This window comes from Cornus florida, unplaced genomic scaffold (genome assembly GCF_030987335.1).
Source record: "Cornus florida cultivar Cherokee Brave unplaced genomic scaffold, ASM3098733v1 CherokeeBrave_3.0.0_Hap2_Chr08, whole genome shotgun sequence".
Classification (NCBI taxonomy): Eukaryota; Viridiplantae; Streptophyta; class Magnoliopsida; order Cornales; family Cornaceae; genus Cornus; species Cornus florida.
In genome coordinates, this window is record NW_026775578.1 from 12494118 (window position 1) to 12514788 (window position 20671).

At 34.5% G+C, this 20671-nt stretch overlaps 3 protein-coding genes across 3 annotated transcripts; 2 read left to right on the top strand and 1 right to left on the bottom strand.

Annotated features, from left to right (window-relative positions):
- Window positions 1-1903: 1903 nt before the first annotated feature.
- On the top strand, window positions 1904-3717 carry LOC132268404 (zinc transporter 1). The gene is made up of 2 exons (XM_059769254.1): window positions 1904-2601; window positions 3086-3717. Exons 1-2 carry the CDS (start codon window positions 1992-1994, stop codon window positions 3475-3477), a joined length of 1002 nt encoding a protein of 333 aa, XP_059625237.1. The 5' UTR covers window positions 1904-1991; the 3' UTR covers window positions 3478-3717.
- Window positions 3718-11464: 7747 nt separating this feature from the next.
- Window positions 11465-15748, top strand: LOC132268405 (laccase-17-like). Its single transcript, XM_059769255.1, has 6 exons — window positions 11465-11596; window positions 11682-11833; window positions 13265-13509; window positions 13797-13925; window positions 14009-14971; window positions 15313-15748. The coding sequence occupies exons 1-6, from the start codon at window positions 11465-11467 to the stop codon at window positions 15441-15443; spliced, it is 1752 nt and encodes a 583-aa protein (XP_059625238.1). The 3' UTR covers window positions 15444-15748.
- A 3476-nt stretch (window positions 15749-19224) lies between these two features.
- LOC132268406 (small polypeptide DEVIL 13) lies at window positions 19225-20139 on the bottom strand. The gene has a single exon (XM_059769256.1). It carries the CDS (start codon window positions 20028-20030, stop codon window positions 19677-19679), a length of 354 nt encoding a protein of 117 aa, XP_059625239.1. The 5' UTR covers window positions 20031-20139; the 3' UTR covers window positions 19225-19676.
- Window positions 20140-20671: the final 532 nt, after the last annotated feature.

A 20671-nucleotide genomic window follows, 5' to 3' on the forward strand; every position in this document is an offset into this window, starting at 1 on the left:
AGGGTAAATGCAAACCCTTTGAAGTTTTCACTTTTTTAACCTAGAATAAAATTTGGTCAAAATAGTGGCCAACCTCCTTTGAGGTTTGGCAGAGTTTGTAACAAAATTGCCCTTCCTGTGAGTAAAATTACTATGTTACCCCTACTAAACACCAGGAAAACACCCCAAAAAAAAGTTGTATTATTTTTAAATTGTGTATAATTATATTAACAAATTTTTTAAAAATTATTGGGAAATCATTGCATTAAAAAATATTTTTTAATTATGTATAATTGTATTAATTGATTCGATACCATTGTGGAAAGTCATTGGTAATTTGGTCATAGTTATATTGCGTAGACAGTGTGTGTAGAAATTAAATTGAGAATGCACGTGTAATTTAGAGATAATTTTCTCTCATTCTGAATATTAATAATTTTGAAAATGGTTAATGAAAACCATTCTTATTCTTCAAGGCATCACATTTAATTTTATATCTTGTATTAATGAAATAGTTAGCCAAAATTTTTGAAAAATATTTCTTGTTATATATATATATATATATATATATATTGATTTTTGGCGAAAAGAATTAAATCCCATCCCTTTTAGGGATGACAACGGGATGGAGTTTAGGCGGGTTTGATTAAACTCTACTCCTCTTTGTTAGAAAATTTGTCAAACCAAATTCGTCCCTATTTCAGAACGAATTTGTAATTTGTATATCATTCTCGTCTCTACTCCGGTGGACAAAGTACCAATTCTGCCTAGCGTAGTTCGTTTAATTGCGGGACGGGATGGGTTGGGTTATGTCACTTTTATTATGTGAAAAAAAAAAAAACAAAAAAAAAAAAAAACAAAACTAGGTCAATGTGCTAATAAATAAGCTAATCTAACTTTTAAATTACTAAGTAGTGAATATCACTTCTAGCAACATAACATGAGTCTTAAAAATATTAAATATATATAAAAAAAAATTAAAAATACATATATAATCGGGGCAAGTTTATTATTAAATCCGCCTTGTCATAAACCTATTTTGAGTTTTTAATTACTTCATCACACTCGTTCCAAACCCATTTAAATTGTTACCAAATTTGCCCCACTAAATATAAAACGGGGCAAAAACTCGTCCGATTGGGAAAAATAGTCATCCCGATAGCCCTATGTATCCATTTGTGCTTGTCAGTATGTTACCACAGTTGTATTGTTATATTTGGAATATATAGTGAATTTTGACTAATGAGTAATAAAAAAGGAAATAAAGTAAGAAATTATTAATAAATGTAATTACCAATATCATCACATTCCTACCTATCAGGCTTTCTTTCAGGCAAAATTTGTCTAACCCAACGTAGTAATAGTCAAATGTAAACATCTTCAAAGTTTGTTGTCCTGGTTTGGATGAGTCAATTTAGGAGCAACTTTGGTATGCTTTTTTAAAAAAATTAATGTCAGATGACGGTAAAAAATATGGCGAGACTTCTCACTTGTTTGGATGGTAAGTTTTTGCATGACATGACTTTCCGAAAAAAAAAAAGTTTTTGCATGACATGCACTATATCAAAGATTGATTTTTTTTTTTTTTTTTTTTTTCTGATAAAAAATTGAAACCACCCTATACAGTTTGTAATAAAACCTCAACAATTTGTCACCATCAGAATGGTGTGACGAAACTACTCACAAAATACAGTTAATTCGACCCTGAAACATGCGCATAATATTGCAATGATTATTGTATAACTTAATGATTAATAAAATATCAGTCCATATAAAAATAGGGTGCAATTGTTTGATCAAGGCCTGAGATCGGTCCACGGCTACACTGTATAACTGGCGTGTAGTGTACTACAAATCTTGCAAAGTCAAAACTGTACTGCAAACAAGACATGGAAACATATCTGCTTCTCAAGCTCTTGTATTTTTATATCTTTTGCTAGTAGTAACTAATCTAACGACTAATTCAAACAAGAGATAGAGACACAGAGAGAGGGCTTCAACAAAGCTCATTCATGGCCACATTCAAACCTCTCAAGTCAACCTCCTTGATCATAGTAGTTTTCCTTTTTTTCCAACAATTATGTTTGATCAATGGTCACGGAGGTGACAATCACGACACACACGATTTGCATTCAAAAGGCTTGATTCTGGTGAAAATATGGTGTCTGATCATTCTGCTTGTGAGCACTTTTGTTGGCGGAGTTTCGCCTTATTTTTATCGGTGGAACGAAAGCTTTCTTCTTTTGGGCACTCAATTTGCTGGTGGGGTGTTTCTTGGTACATCCCTGATGCATTTCTTGAGTGACTCAGCCTCCACTTTTGGAGATCTTACCACAAAAACATACCCTTTTGCTTTCATGTTAGCCTCTGTGGGTTATCTTCTCACCATGTTTGGTGACTGCATAGTGGTTTTCGTTACGAGGGGAGGGGAAAAAGAAGCCAAAGTGGAGGTGGAAGAAGGAAGCAGAAGCAGAGCTCATGAGGATCATGCAGTTGAGGAGGTAGGAGGAATGGATCTCAACCCAACTCTTGTGACGACGACGTCGTTTGGGGACACAGTTCTTCTAATCCTTGCCTTGTGTTTCCATTCAGTTTTTGAGGGTATAGCTGTTGGAGTAGCAGGTAAACTAGTATATATATGTATATATATAATGTTCTCTCACCACTGCATGTGTTCATTACTTTGCAATTGAACCTACTCATTTATATCTCCATTGAGCTTGGTTCTTGAATCTAGAACTTCATTTGAAACTAAAACCAACATTAGCTAGCTCTAACAAGTCCTTTATCTACCAAAATGACTAGAAATTATCCAGAAAGGTAGGTACTACCATGACTATTGATCAATAACCACTACTCTTATTTATACCATTGAGACTTGGTACTATTACTATGGAAGAGGATCTCTCCTGTGCGGGAGTTGATTCTGTGCTTTCTATACACCAATATGGTGTAGGTACACAGATACGGAGTCTAATCCAAGTAAGATTCCTGTGCACCAAAATGGATTTTGATGCATAGAACGCACAAGACCGGATCCTAACAATGGAGGGGATCAGGGTCCCTATTACTATACATTATATCATTCAATAAATTTTGTTTTCAGCAAACAAGGGGGATGCATGGAGGAACTTGTGGACAATTTCGTTGCACAAAATATTCGCAGCCATTGCAATGGGGATTGCGCTGCTGAGGATGATGCCAAAGAGGCCATTAGTGACGACGGTGGCTTATTCTTTTGCCTTTGCCATTTCGAGCCCTGTTGGAGTAGGGATAGGCATTGCCATTGATGCCACAACTCAAGGCCGCGCAGCTGATTGGACCTATGCTATCGCAATGGGTGTTGCTTGTGGAGTTTTCATCTATGTTGCCATCAACCATCTTATAGCAAAAGGCTTCAAACCACAAGGTCACTGTAAATTCGACACTCCTTTTTTCAGGTTTCTTGCCGTGCTTGTTGGAGTGGGTGTTATTGCTGTAGTTATGATTTGGGATTAGATAACTTGTACAGAAAATGGTTTTCTGTGAATTGTATAATAAACTTGCCGGAGTGTGCATGTAAAAGGATTGCAAAACCTTTTCTTTTTTTTTTTTTTTTTTTTTTTCTTTTTCTTGGATCTATTGTACTATTTGGCATTTGGAAGCCATAATTGAGTGGAATAATTGATATCAAAGCAACTTTTTTCAGGAAAACTAATTTGCAAGGATTTATTTAAGTAGCAAACAAATAAGCATGAGAAAATTGTTCAGTGATTATGTACAATATATCCGATTATCTTGTAACCTTAAAACCATGTCTAAACTGTCTACCATGGAGGCAGTATCAAGCTGCTCTTTTCAAGCAGCAGAAGCTATGAATATTTACAAAATAATTTTGAAATATTATTTATGAATCTGTATCTTATTCGGAATAATTAGAGAAAACCTAACATCGTAACGAAACCTATCTCTAAAAATGAGAAGAAGAAAAAAACAGTAGATAAAACATAATCAATAAACTAAAATAAATGTACAAAATCAGAAGAATCCAAACCTGTTTAGTCTAGCTTCTAACAAAAAATTGCAATTTCATGGCATAGGTAAACAATGAAATTTGGTAGTAAGCTAGCCTTCTTTGTTGGGTGAATATGAGTCTCTCATCTCTCAAAATGAACTCCAAACATGCCATATTATTGTGTAAAAGTACTCCTAACATGAACATCCAACCACCAATAAAAAAATAAATAAAAAACCACCACCACAAATCGGCCTACTTCTACAAGAGAAGAAAAGATCGAGAACAATGGAGTGAAAAGAGAATGAAAGAGTAAAAGAAAAAATAGTAGATAAAACATAATCAATAAACTAAAATAAATGTACAATATCAGAAGAATCCAAATCTGTTTAGTCTTGTAACAAAAAAAAAACGATGAAATTTGGTAGTAAGCTAGCCTTTTTTGTTGGGCGTTTTCATTGAATATGAGTTTCTCATCTCTCAAAATGAACTAGTCAAAATCGTATTAAAAAACATGCCAATATTGTCTGTTAGGACTTTTGACGGTCCAAACATATCATATTGTTGTGCAAAAGGACTCCTTATTCAGCACAACTGAAGCAAATCACAAACTAACATGAACATCCAACCACCAAAAAACAAACCCGACCACAAATCGGCCTACTTCTAAAAGAGAAGAAAAGAGAAGAGTGGAGTGAAAAGAGAATGAAAGAGAGACAAAAGAGAAATATATACATGTTTGTTATGCATCTAAGTACATTATACACATTTTTATTATGCATTTTCTAAGAATTGGTGACTTATCTTGCATTTCTTAAAACATTTGACGTCCACCATGAGGTATATATGTTTATGAGATATTATATGTAATGCTATCACTCTTCAAGCCAGTGAGCCATTCTTCTGACTTCACACATATACTATTCGTAGTACGACTCTTCAACTCTATAGTCTATATATATATATATATATATATATATATATATATATAATTATCAAAGATGACTCTTCACAAGCAGCCAGGGAGCTCATGTTCGGAAAAAACAAGATATGTTAAATTTATCACTTTCCAAATGTTGCAAACAAAATATAAAGGAAAATATTTACAAAAATTAATGTCTTTTTGGAACTCTTTAGGAATTATCCTAATGATGGAAAATTTAGGGAAAATTTAAGGGAAATGCTAAAATGAAATAATACCCTTCAAAGGAGGTGGTGATTGCAAATTTATATATTAATAAACATTTTATCATATCTATCACACGTTAGAATTCATTCACCTGTAACTATAGATTATGGTCATTAATTAGATGCAAAAATTAGTGATGAAACTTGATGAAGAAATGAATCCGTTTGGTTTTCTTTGACGTGGAAATAGGTTGAAATGGCCAATCAAATCACTTTAACTAGACATACCCTTCAAAGGAGGTGGTGATTGCAAATTTATATATTAATAATCATTTTATCATATCTATCACACGTTAGAATTCATTCACCTGTAACTATAGATTATGGTCATTAATTAGATGCAAAAATTAGTGATGAAACTTGATGAAGAAATGAATCCGTTTGGTTTTCTTTGACGTGGAAATAGGTTGAAATGGCCAATCAAATCACTTTAACTAGACATGATTTATCAGCAATTTGTTAGTTAAATCTTTATTAAATAAACTTTCACCTGAATATTCCTTGGATACATGACTTCTAGAAGGTTGGTTCTAAAACAAGGGGAGTAAAGAAATTTGACGAAGTGAAGTTTGTTGGTGTCGTGTAAGTTGGTGTCGCGTATCCATCTGATGTACTATTAATTTGCTTGGAGTTTACTCATTTGGATTTAATTTCCTAATAAATAATACCATTTTTCGTTTTAGACAATGCTTATAACTACTCGAGTTGTTTTATCATATCCACCCTTTATGTGTTCCAATAACAAAATAACACATCAACTTCAATAACAAAATCACCAAAAATCCTAAAAATAAAATAAGAAGGTCAGATCAATCTGTTTTAATTGGGTAATCACCCTTTCTTTTTTCTCTCTCTCTTTCTTCTCTCCACTGTTCTTCTTCACCCTTTCTCCTTTATTTCTTTTTTTCATGGCTTCCCAAACCCCACATCCTACTCACTCTCCATTCTTCTTCTTCTCACTTCCATGAGACATCATCAATCAATAATGACACGGTGGTAACGAAAACTTAGAAAAGCCTTGTATGTTTATTCAATGGTCCATAGTAAAACTCAACCTGGACCATCAAGAGCATAAATAAAAAAATAAAAAACAAAAAAGAGGAGGAAGAAAGTGACCTTTTAAAGATAATTTTGTCACAATTTAATTGTTCACTTAAAAAAAATAAAATATTTTATGAAGTCAAAGTTACCTCCCATATGTATCCCAATTCTCAGTACACCAAACGCTTGGACAAAACTGAAATCGAACCAATTAAGTTCTCTTTGTCACGAGAAATTTTGATTTTTGATTTGTATCCAAAACCCTAATTTTCCTTTGGGCTGAGAAGCAATCTTTCGTGACCCCATTCAATACCTAGATTAATGTCCTTGCCAGGGAGAGTGTTTGATTATGCTTGGCTCTGTTGCGTGATCGGCTAGCTTGGCACCGATGAGGGACCTGATATGATAAATGGGTCAAGTGCAAAAAATACCCCTATATTATGCATATAGTGCATATTGCACCCCACCCGTGTAAAAAACACCCCTAAACTATAACATTTGTGCAAATGGGTCCTACTTAAAAAAATTGGACTAAAATGCCCTTAGCAACACATTTTATAATATATATATATATATATATATACACACACACGTTGCCGGGGAGTACAGGAGATAACGGGTCTGTGAATGGGAATCGGCGATGCGCGATGTCGGTGAGCAATGGGATCAACGCTCTTCACCTTCTTCAGCCCCTTTTTGTTAGGAATTGGAATGGGGAAGAAGCATGAAAATCCAGCGATGTCTCCGGCGGACAACGGCCATGTATCTTCACACCAACTACCAAAACATTCTCTGTTTCCGAAACGGCACAACACAAAAATTATAAATTAAAGTACATAGCAATTACGAAACCCATTTGTGCCCCCAAAAGCTCCAAATCAACTCTTGTAATTTTATATAAACCCGCCCCAAATTTCCTTGGAAGACATCAAAACCACCCAAAATGATATCTAAAGAGTTCCCAAAAATAAAAATCAGGCATGAATCAAGTAAGATGAACCACAAATGAAGAATTTCATTTATGAGGAAGCATTAATGAGGAATTTCACAAATCCGACGATTATGAGGAAGCATTAAAGCCTAATTAAAAATCCGGTTATTACCAAGTATAACCATTTATGAGGAATTTCACAAATCGATGCTCGTATAGCTCATGCAACAAAGATATTTTCAAATCAATTCATACTTAAAAATCAATTTGTAAGGTTATCTTAAGTTCGATGTATAGGCTTCATGAAAATCCGGCGGCGTCTCCGGCGGACAACTCAATCGACGTGGCAGGGGAAACCACCTTTGGAGGAGACTGATTTGTAGCGGCAGAAGGCCATAAGGCGGTGAGGATATGGCGCGATTCCGGCGATGAGGTTGCTCGGCGAGGAACCACGGCTGATCTGAGGTCTGGTTGGTACTATCTTAAGAGCGAGTATGAAGAGCCTAGGCCGGAGTTGGGATCTGGGCATGGGTCGAGGCCGGAGTTGAAGTACCGTTCAGGGAAAATTAGGGAGAGGCGACAACGATCCGGCGAACTGCACTTCATGTTAAAGGAAGAGAAAAACAATGTGGAGAAGGTGGCAATTGGTGGTTATGTTCGCGGGAGAGATGGGTTTGTCGCCCATCTGTTAGAGAAAGAAAGAGAGGAGGTTAGAGGACCCGGTTCAAAGAAAAAAAAAAAAAAGCTACTGAGTGCTAACAGATATAATCCATAATCAATATAAACACATAACACACACACACATATATATATATATATACAGATACAGTAACTCACCTTCTGACCCACTTCCTTTCCGGTAGTTTTCCCGATCGTCTGCAATATATGTGACCTTGGCATCAACAAGATTGGTTTGGTAGGGGTATTTTTGGAAGAGTAAAAGGGTAAAATGGACATTATATTAATTGAGGGGTGTTTTCGCACAAATTGAAAAGAATAAGAGTGTTTTTTGCACACCTTTTTAAATAGGGGTGAAAGTGCTATGAAATGTATACTTCGAGGGTGTTTCTTGCACTTACCCCTATGATAAATTGTGTGGTATGCTTGTATTTCGATCAATCAACCAATGCCATTGGTAGCTAAGTTTTGGTGACCTGTCATTTCAGATATAAAAGAGGAAGGATGAAGAAGAAGAACAGTGGAGAGAGGAAAGAGAGAGGGGAAAGAAAGAGGGTGATTACCCAATTTAAAAAGGGTGATTACCCAATTTAAACGGGTTGATCCGAATTTTTTTTTTTATTTTTTTTTTTATTTTGCTGATTTTATTATTAAAGCTATGTGTTATTTTATTATTGGAACACAAGGGGTGAGTAGGGTGAATTTGTGATTTGGGAGCAAATTCGCACAAAATTCAGCGAATTCAATTTTTACAATTAGCGAATTTGTTTTCCTAATTCACGATTTCCATATGAATTTACTTTATATAGCTAAATTTGTTACAGTGATATGGAATACTTATATTATATTATATGCATTTATTACTTACATTATTGCTCAATATATAGATTAATTACTTAAACTGCACGTGTGCTCAGCTGTATAGCATTGCTATACTACCATACCCCACACACACAAACACATATATAGTACATGTTTGAAAATATACCATTAAAAAACTTTCCAATTGGAGAATATTACAAATAAACCACCTATAAAAAAATTAGCTTATTTATTACATATATCATTAATGGAATAAAAAATAATAAATATATTTAAATATGGATTTAAATAAATAAAAAAACACAAAGCTTTGAAAAATATATATATATATAATTTAACGCTTTCGCGCTCTAGCTTTTGCTCCCGCTTTTGCACTCACTCCTACTTTACGTGACTTTGAGTTTGATGCCTCCAAATGTTTCAATTTATTGCCTTCTAACATCATTTGATTCTATCATTTTTTATATATCATGCACGTCATGAAATGTATTGTACAAAACGAGTATATACATAGGAGTCTTTATAAGGAATGTTAACACGCCTTATTTACCCAAAAATAATAATAATAATAAATAATTGCTTTGAACTAATCCAATTATATCAAAAATAATTTGTGTGGCTTCTAGAAGGTTTGGTTCCAACAATGTTAAGTAAATTAAAATGCGAGTTCGGATGATTCAAAGAATTTGTGTGATTCGTCTCTCCATCAGTTGTAATGTTAATTAATTTGCTTAGAGCTTACAAACTTCCTCATGTGGACTTTACTTCCTCTAACCTGCAATACCAATTTTGCTACCAATGTGTCATTTACCTGTTAAGTCCTGCGTCAATGAACTAACAATCATCATTACCATTTTTTGAGGTTTGTCCAGTAAATAACGGGCTACCGTTTTCATTGTTTTTAATATTCCATAAAAACAAGTTAGAAAAGTGAAATAGGAGGGAAAATAATACTTCCACACATAATATTAATACTATTAATAAATAATTTTGAAGTGATAAAATTGTTTCATTGTGATTAGGAAATAATTGTTGTTTAGTCTTGGATTGGACTCAAGTGGTTAATGTCACAATAGTAATATTATTTATATTTTTTAATAATATCAATTTCTTGATAATTACTGAGTGCACGTGGAAGTGGACAATAATATATATACACCATCATCGTGGACAATATATATATTGTCCACGATGATGGATATATATTGTCCACGATGATGGTGTATATATATATATATAAGGGCAAATTGTATAAAACTCCTTTTACTTTCAAAATTTGGCAAGAGAAATTTTTTGACATGAAACCCCCTATTTATTGAATTTGTTGCTAATTAATGTTATGATGATGAAAATGCACCTTAATATTAAATTAAAATTAATATAGATAACTCATTGGCACAGTAGTGTTAAAAATTTCTCAAAATGTTTTTTATAATGGTGCCTCGTTAATTAAAATGATAATAGCTTGGACCAATTTTTAAAATTTTCTTAAATATATTTATTTTTTAAAAAACTAAAAAGGAAAAAGATAACATAAAATGAAACTCATTTTAAAGAAAATCTATTTTTTTAAAAAAATTTCGTTATAACATCACTGTAATGGTGTGTAATTTTCTAATGAACTAGATTCAAATGTGAATCTAACTCAAAGATTAAGTTATTGCCCAAAATATACCCCTAAACTTACTTAGAGCATCTGCAGCAATTTGTTAAAACAATTTTTATTTTCTTTTTTATTTTTTTGTAAAATATACACTGCTATGTATAATATGTAAATTTTTTATTTATTTTTTAATCTCCAAAAGTGTGTTAAGAGACACTGCCATATCACCAATGTTTAAAATTGTTGTGTATTTTACATTACCTTTTAACACAGTCACATCAGTTTATTTCTTTTTTCCTCCTTTTTTCTCATTTTATTAACGAATCAACAGTATATTAAGTAAGTTTGTAAAAATTATGTGCCTCCAAGCATAACATGTAAAAATTATGTAGCTCCAGGCATGATACTGGTTGGTTGTTATTGGAAAATATATTTTTACACAAAAGATATACAACAACCACTAAAGCTAAAAATAAATAATATATCCAAATTTTTTGTATAAATATATTATGACACATCAGCTTTACACCAAAAAAAATATATATATACACAAAAGTTGAAGATGCTCTTAGGATAGTTGCCGCCTAATTAATAGTATGAATTGATAAAAAAGGATGTAATGTACCGTATTTATTTCAGGAATATACGGTCCAACTGAATATGGTATATGCAATAACAGAAAGTAATATGAGAATAGAGAACATGTAAGTTGAGAATTTTTATTTCATCAGAAAAGGGGATGGTTGGTGCAACTACAAATTCAGTCAATTTGGTTAACTAATAAGTGATGAAAAATGAGGATGTTTGGGCCAAATGTCCTTCTCTTTTGTTGTCTCACGCATTCGTACATGAAAATATTAACATGGACACAAACATGACTTGATGGAAAGATTGATTGATAAGCATGGATAGATGGTGATCCTTTAGTATGTTTTGATCATCAAGATTAATGGTTGGGAATTTTGGAACAACGGCTGATCTATCAACTAGATCGGTAATGTCCTCCGATCACTAATACTAGAAAATCAAAAAAGTTCTTTTATTATCACAATTTCTATATATTTTCATTTCTAAAATGTTTTTTTTTTATTTTTTGGCTTTAATTACCTACCCAACCAAACACACCCTAGCATGTCTATATAAACAGGTTCGCTGAGTAGTCATTCCATACTAATTAGTAAAAAACTTTCACAAAGCTTTTTATTCTTTCTAATATTGGTTACAAGACATGCATGCTTCTCTTATGCCAACACCAGCATTTGTGAGTTCTTTACTATGTGTCTTGAGCTGTTTTTGGTTGTGTCCTGAGGTTGCAGTTACAACAAATGCAGGCATTAATACAAGGCATTACAAGTTCAATGTATGTGTCATTAACTCTAATCCCCTAGTTATATATAAGAAGCGTTTGCTTTTATTGATTTTGTGTTTCATTAATATTAATGCAGGTAAGGTTGCAAAATGTAACCAGATTGTGTCACACAAAGAGCATGCTGACTGTGAATGGAAAATTTCCAGGGCCTCGCATTGTTGCTCGAGAAGGTGATCGTATACTGGTGAAGGTGGTGAATCATGTTCCGAATAATGTCAGCATCCATTGGTATACATGAAACCATCAACTTAATTCCTTAGCTTCATCTTGTTATTATAAAAATCCAAAGCTGTTTAAGCTTTGCCATTCTTTTTGTTGGATTTTTCTTCAATTCGAGGACTTTGTGTTCTGATATCATTGTTGATTTTTTTTTTTTACACTATTTGATTTTTTATGGTCTATTATTAACTTTGCATGAACAAATAAAAGTGTGAAGTAAATAAAATTGAATTTTTATTAGAAAGGTGGGAGGGAAGTGAAATATTCTTTCGAATCATTTTTTTGTATTACCTTCCAAGGAAGATGTTCTAGTATTTCGGTTCTACAAGTGAAGGCCTAGCTACTTTCAATTTTAAACTTTCTCTGAATCAATCTAGAGACTTGACTTACTTAACTTTAGAATACTTGACTAATTGACTAGAATTTTCTACAATTTTACAATTTTCAAAATTGTCGCTCTGTTTTAATGTGAAATTTTTGCTTCCTTAATATTTCTTAAATTGATTATTATTATTATTATTATTATTTTTTGAAGTTGTTGGCTTTGATTTTTAAATCTTCTTTATTTTAAGACCCTTAACGGACATGAAGAATCTCTAATTTTATTTATTTATTCAAGTATCTCCAAGTTTAAATATGACTGACAAATACTACAATATCATCATTGCTCGGATTAAAACTGTGTATTTAAGAAACAATTATAATAAGTAGTTATAAAAATGATGATGTGTCATGCTTTGATAGTTTGTTGGAGGCTTGGAAATTGAGAAAAAAATGACACTTTCTCAAATCTTCCGAAATCTTTTATTAAAGAAATAATAAAATGTGATTCAATGTGAGATCATGCAATTGAAATTATATATGGCCATATTTTTTCATCTAAAGTCTAATTTGTTGATTTATTTTAAAAAATTTCAATAAAAGGGAAACAAATTACTGTGTGTCTCATAAGTGCACAAGTATAATGGACAGAAAGAGTATGCTAATGCATAGGGGCATACATGAAGAACTTATATAAAGCACAAAGTCCAGAACAAATGGGCTGAGAAATTTAAAAGCTTGAAGCAGAAAAGCAGACCATAAGCGACCCCAACAGAAGGCCCATGAACAGAAGCAAAAGCCCAAAATAAGCCTCGCCCAAAGTTTAAATACCAGTTGAGAACAACAGTAAAATTAGAGACTTGGTTACTCATGAAGCTCATGATTAATCATGCAAATAATTCTTTAGAAATTTTGTAGGCCGAGTTTTTTCCGATTCATGTAGGGTAAAGTCCGGATCGCAAAAAAAAAAAAAAAATTAGAGACAGCCGTTGATTTTACTGACTATTATATGGTCTGTTATGCATGTGAATATAATCTGTGTTAATGTTTGTATAACTTAATTACCAATCTGACTACTAATGTTAATTGCATTTGATGAATGGTGGATGATGAGAACAGGCATGGAATCCGACAAATTCGGAACGGATGGGCAGATGGACCAGCATATATAACTCAGTGCCCCATTCAAACCGGCCAGACCTATGTCTACAACTTCACCACTGTTGGCCAGAGAGGCACTTTCTTCTGGCATGCCCACATTTCTTGGCTAAGAGCTACCCTTTATGGACCAGTTATCATCCTCCCCAAGCGCCATGTCTCCTACCCTTTTCAGAAACCCTACAAAGAAGTCCCCATTACATTCGGTAACAACCAACCCCGGAACACCATCAGTTTAATCCCATAATATACTTATTATTCTGTAGTAAAAAAGTAATATGTTTGGTTCAGTTTTCTGAAAAAAAATATAATAAAAGTCTATTCGGACTGTTTTCTAAAAAAAATCCTTTTTTAGACAATTTCTTTTTATAATTTTCTCTCAAAAAATATACATTCTTTGAGATCACGATAAGGTTTTAAAAAATCGAACCAAGCAGGCAATGTCTAAATTTCGTTCAGACAACTATATTATATATAGTACTTTGAATTACAGGTGAGTGGTGGAATGTTGATCAGGAGGCGGTTATTAGCCAGGCACTACAGAGTGGAGGAAGTCCAAATGTCTCCGATGCATACACCATTAATGGCTTCCCTGGACCACTGTACAATTGTTCTGAAAATGGTATTGTATATTTCAAAATTTCTTTAATTGAATACACAAATTAGACAATTAAGTTAATTACTAAATCAGAATCACAACCGCAGATACATTTAAGCTAAGGGTTAAGGCAGGGAAGACATATCTCCTCCGTTTGATCAACGCTGCACTGAATGATGATCTCTTTTTCGGGATAGCAAATCACACCCTCACGGTGGTTGAAGCTGATGCAATATATGTCAAGCCATTTGAAACAGACATTGTCCTCATTACACCAGGACAAACCACCAATGTGCTCCTCAAGACCAAACTCAATCCACCTAGTGCCACTTTCTTAATGGCGGCTAGACCATATTTCACCGGTCGTGGCACCTTCGACAATTCCACAGTTGCCGGAGTTCTTGAATACGAAAACCAATCTGGTTCATCTTCTCCGAAAGGTCTTTTACTCCCAAGCCTCCCACCAATCAATGCTACCTCATTCGCCGCGAATTTCAGTAACAAGTTTCGGAGTTTGGCCAATTCTCAATTCCCTGCTAAAGTGCCCCAAACTGTCCGAAAGCGGTTTTTCTTCACCGTAGGCCTTGGAACCACCCCGTGCCCCAAAAACCAAACTTGTCAAGGACCTAATAACAACACGAGATTAAAATTTGCTGCTTCGGTCAACAACATCTCCTTTGTTCTGCCTACGAGAGCACTCCTTCAGTCCCATTTCTTTGGGCAGTCCAAAGGGGTTTATGCCACAGATTTCCCAAACAACCCTCTAATGCCATTCAACTATACTGGGACACAGCCCAATAACACCAATGTGGTCAATGGGACCAAGGTGGTGGTGCTTCCATTTAACACCACTGTTGAAGTGGTTTTGCAGGACACTAGCATTCTTGGGGCTGAAAGCCACCCTTTCCATCTTCATGGCTATAACTTCTTCGTCGTCGGCCAAGGGTTCGGAAACTTTGATCCTAACAAGGACCCTCCCAACTTCAACCTTGTTGATCCCGTGGAGAGGAATACAATTGGTGTGCCGTCTGGTGGATGGCTGGCCATTCGGTTTCGAGCTGACAACCCAGGTGAGTAGTCCTTATGTTACAGAAAATTTGATATTTGAGCTGATAATTTAGGCCTGAAACATATCTAAAGTATAAAAGCTTTTGTTTCGAAGTTCGAACAAACATTATTAAAAATATATATATATTTTCAAGTACTATTTTAGGCCAGAGTAGCAATATGTTAATTTACTAGATAGATTTTGATTTTTCTAATTTTTTGGGTAATGGACCTAATGGTTATGGTGGCACATACTAATGAAGAAATTTAATTCTATGATATTTATACAATTTATCATTAGTCTCATAATTAACTAATTAAGTTAACAACTTAATTATTAAAAATACATGATGTTCTTGTACAGGGGTTTGGTTCATGCACTGTCACTTCGAAGTTCATATAAGCTGGGGGTTGAAGATGGCATGGGTAGTCTTGGATGGGAAGCTGCCCAATCAGAAGCTGCTTCCTCCACCGTCTGATCTTCCCAAGTGTTAAGACCTTTTACTGAGAATCTGAGAATCTTCCTCTAAGGATTTACCTTTGCCATGGCTTTTTCTTTTTTTTAATAATTCTTCTTCATTTTCCTTTTCTGTATGTTTTAATTTTAATGTGACAAAGATTCATAGAGAAGTGTCGTTAAAAGTCAACTTCACTACCGAGTTGGTTGGTTGATTGTTTGTTTGTGTTGCTTTTCACAATATTCCGCAAGAGTCGATTGTGAATAAAGAGAAGAAACTTGTGGAGGCGGTTTTGTATCATTCAGGAGTTGTGGGAAGTTTAATCACACTCTCTCTCTTTAATTGAATCCCATATTATACCAAACCTCTTTATATATATATATATGATATGACTTAACGAGAACTAAAACTGATTAACGTTTCGCTCAAAAAATTCATTATTCACTTACCCATTGTGTTAGACTGTTGATTAATAGCCCGAAAAAAACAAAATACAATAATATGATAGTTTTGATCGGTTATTAGTTATCCAGAGTATCCAATAATTTTTCAGACACACAATTATTTGTTTTGTCAGAAAGTAAAAAAAATACTATTAAATTATACTTTAAAAAATAATATTTTTTAATTATTTCAAAATAAATGTCCGAATGGAAAAGTTAACGTACTATTTTTTTAACTTTCTTACATTAAATTTATAAAAAATAACATTTGTGTATAATTGATTCAGCATTAATTTAATAAAAAGATATTAAAACTTATCCTTTTAAAAAAATAAAAAAAAATAAAAATTGGGAGGGAAGGACGTAGGTCTTGGCGTACACTTTTACTCAAATTTTTATTATATATAATTTAATTTTATTGTTTCCGCACTTTTAGCTCTCAAATTAGTCTATCCCGGAAATTTCCTTTGGGTAAAACTTAAAGACGCGATTAGCTCAATTTAGGTGGCGGACAAAGACCCAACCCATTAACGTGGGTCATGTGTCTTTCGTGACGTGGCTCTATTTCCCGATGACACTTAACTGAACACAACACTCGGTTTCTGACGGTGGGAGAAGTGACGCCGCTTGACAAACTCCGGTGACCAATCGATGGCATACCACCGCCCTCCCTCGGCCGGCCCCACTGCTATCATTCCACTACAAAATATCTCAAACACCATTTTGCGCATACCAAAAGAGGGGCGAGTGATCGATGATATGAACCGGCAAGGTAAGCGAACCTTTGTTTTCAAATAATTAGGTTTGCGCTTTTGCTTACTGTTGTTTACATTAGTTAATCCATTAGGTTTCGAGTTTCGATTTGATATGATAATATGAGTTTTATTTTGCAAAAGCAAATATCATAATGAAATATGTTCTGATTTTGCATTTTGATCGACTATTTTAAATTTGATGATGATGATGAAGTGACAATATACTGTATTTTTTTTTTATATTATCATAACCGGTCTTTGAATTAGTGGGACTTCTTGTGGATTAAGTATCAAATAATCGCATATAATTTAACACAAATTTTGCTGAATTAAATTGTGTGTAACTTACAAGTGTACTTGCTTTGAGTAATGGCATATAATTTTCACACCAAGTGTTCTACTCTTTTTATTGCAATATGCTTTGTCAATATGCAATGCACAGTGACACATTATTATTGATAATGAGAGTCTAATGGTGGGCCAAAAGACACTAGTGGGGAGGGATCAATGAGGTGCATTAGATTAAAGTGGCTTATGAAGACACCTTATGTTTTCTTTAGTTGATTCAACATTGCCCGGAACACTCATGCTTTGGAGGAATTAAGAACTACTTTCGGATCTGTGGGAGATGGTGGCAAAAACTGAATGGGAGGAGAGAGGGACAAAGGAGGGACAATGGTGTTCCTTTCATTGAATGAAATAGGCGAGGAAGAAGAGTGGGGAGGGATCAATGAGGTGCATTAGATTAAAGTGGCTTATGAAGACACCTTATGTTTTCTTTAGTTGATTCAACATTGCCCGGAACACTCATGCTTTGGAGGAATTAAGAACTACTTTCGGATCTGTGGGAGATGGTGGCAAAAACTGAATGGGAGGAGAGAGGGACAAAGGACCTTGTATTTTGAATCTTCTGATGTTCTTTGAAAATGAATGCCTTGGAGGTCTTTCCATTCTGGAATTGTATATTTTTTTTAAAAAGTAGCTCAAATATTTGTAGAACATGGTCAATAAGACTAGAACCAGGCAAAAGCTAGCTAGGACCCGAGTATGATTAACTCAATAAGTGATAACATTCCATACTTTCTTGGTAGGGCGCAATAAAGTATGAATGGCCTTGGAGGGCTAGCTTGTCCTTATTAATTGGCTTTACCGTTCTATAATCCTCGACCCTCAATTTGCCCAATCAGTCCATGGTGACACAAAAATGCAAGGTCATCTACAAAAGTGAGCTTAGACATGTTGCACTTAAGCTTATGACTTGGGCCGACAATCACCACTCAAAATGGTTGCATTGATGGGAGTATTTTTCTGGTTGACAATAATGCAAGGAAAATGGGGACAAAGATGATATTTGTTGAGATAGTGATTAGTGATGAAGGCATGTTTAGCTAGGTTGACCGTGGTTAAAGTAGCGTGGCTTATAACTATGAGACCTACTCAAAATGGTTAAGATAGGGATTTATCTAGTAGAAAATTAATTAATTCTTAACTAGATCCAGGAAATTTGAATTAAACTTGATCTCTGGTCGGCTTGGTCTTGTACATTCATTCACGGGCAGCGATAATCCTATGCAGCTATTACTAATGTAGAAAAAGTTGCAACATCTATGGATGAAGCATGTAGCTGAATTTGTCTGGTTGAGCCTAATTGGATGAAGCGTTGTTCACATGTGCCTATTTGTTGTAATTTATGGCATGTGATTTTTAGCTAAATATATGGGAACTAGAATGAATTCTAATTCTGGGTAGATATGTGTCAGATACTTGTTATGGATGTGGCTATAAGATGTGTTAGACAAAGCTGTAGCTAGAGACAGACCCAACAAGCATGTTCTCAAAAGGGAGAGATGAGCTGAAGCCCGGATTGAATTTGTTATTTAAAGCTTTATATGCTTTCTTAATCTCTTACTATTCAAACTTAAATGAGTTTCATCTAGGAAACCATGAAGCTTTTGGGCAATTAAGGCACACCGACACACTTTGTTCCCATCAAGCAAGTGCTTGGTGTTTTGGAGACCATGTTACACCTAATATTAGGAGGCCAAAAAGATCACATACCCACACTTGATACTTGATAAAGATGGTTGGCATTGGTAGATTGGACTTCCTGTGGAATTAGAGAAGAAATATGCATTTGTCTCAAATCTCAATTGCCCAAAATGTCATTCTTCATCTTGAGTAAGACTTCAGCTTGTAAGAATCAGATGGCAAATTGTTCTTCATCGTCTTCCCTTTGCTAACAGAGCTGCAAGCCAACAATATGGCACCTCTGAAATGTATGAATAGAAATAGTGGTGTAACCCCACCGAGGGTAACACAGTCAACATTGAGGTTTGACTTGCCTTCATTAGCACCAGCTCCACCAAGTTTTCTCCGGATTAAGGAATGGCATGGGAATAATCTAATACCCTCTAGTCATCAGGGAAAAAAAGGAAAGAAAAACAACTCTTATGGTGCTTACATGGCAAAACTAAAGGATGCATAGATATTGGTGAGCAACAAAACAAGAGGATTCAATTCCCAAATTGATATTGAAATCAAAATAAATCTCTGGGTATTATATGTTCTTGGGATCTCACTCTTTAACAGATCCCCTTTCTTTCTTTCTCCAAAGGGGGCATTTGCATTCCCTATGTGGATCTATTTACTAGTTATGTCTTCTTGTATTTTATGGTTCCCATGACTGAAGGGAATCTCTCTCTCATCAAGAAAAAAGGAACATAAATATAGAACAAGATTGAAAAAAGAAGAGGAACACAAAAAAAGATGAAAGAGATGACAAATAATACAGCTCACCCTCCAAACACAAAATGAGGAGTTTTTTTTGAGTAATTGGATTTGATTGAGAACTACTGATGTCATATTAATGTTTAAAATTTGTAAGCTTACTGCTCATCATCTTTGAATCTAAATCTAAATACATAAAAGAGAAAATTTTGTATTAATCACTTCTTCTCAATGAGATGGCAGAAAACAAACTCAATAGCCATCTGCCAGAAAAGTGAGAGAGTGGGAGCAAAGATAAAGATTGTCCTCTTGCTCAGGCTCTCTATATGGCTAGATCTCTTTCCTTTACGAATCACCGTGCTTATGCCAACACACAAGCATTGTGACGCAGCGCTTCACGATGTAAAACTTTGCCCTCTGTTCCTTTGCCAAGCTACTACATTTACGGCTAAAATTAGAGCACTTTTGTGAAGAACTCCTTGAAAGAGGAGATTTGGAACAAGTGCTTTTTTGTGAAGAACTCCTTGAGAGATTAGACTTGAAAGAAGAGCTCTTGGAGAAACTCTTTAGAAGGGGAGACTTCGAGGTGGAGCTCTTTTGTGAGAAGCTCTTCATGAGAGATGACTTTGAAGAAGTAGAGGAATAGCTACTCGATTCATCCTTCGACAGTTTCCGTTTCTCATCCATGTAGTACTCCATTACCACTGGCAGATTCTGAGGTTGATCTTTTCTCCTTAGCTTCCTTCTATAATAGAGAGAGAGATATAGAGATAGAGAGAGAGAGATGGTAGAAAATTGTAGACCATATTGTAGTGGAGCGTTTATATCTATTTATAGCAAGTTAGGGACAAGAGGGGAAAAGCCTTCATGTGGGTGTTGTCTAGTGTTTATTTAGTGTTGGGAGCACATGCTTATGCTTGCAATCATCTGTATGGGCTCTTGTGTGTTTGCATGTTGCATTTACTTTTTTACTGCTTTGGTGCTTCCATGTCTCCATCTAATTTTTCTTCTGTATGAACTTTTTGGTTCTTGAACCTCCTTTTGGAGATCCATCATTTCTTATGGAGATACGACTCCTGTATGGTGCACCATACAACAGTCATACTTTATCTTATATTTTATTACAACTTTTAGGAAGATACACTTGTATACAAGGATTTCTTTGAGGATGGGTTGAAAAGATTATTACGATTTGAATAATATACCACTGGACACCCTGATAGGAGTGTAACGGAAAATGCTAATCAGTTTTAACGAAGCAGTTTGAGTAAGTCAAATGATTAGTTTAAAATAAATCTTATACATTTAAATGTCAATTGGGCTCTACTTGTAAAGTTACT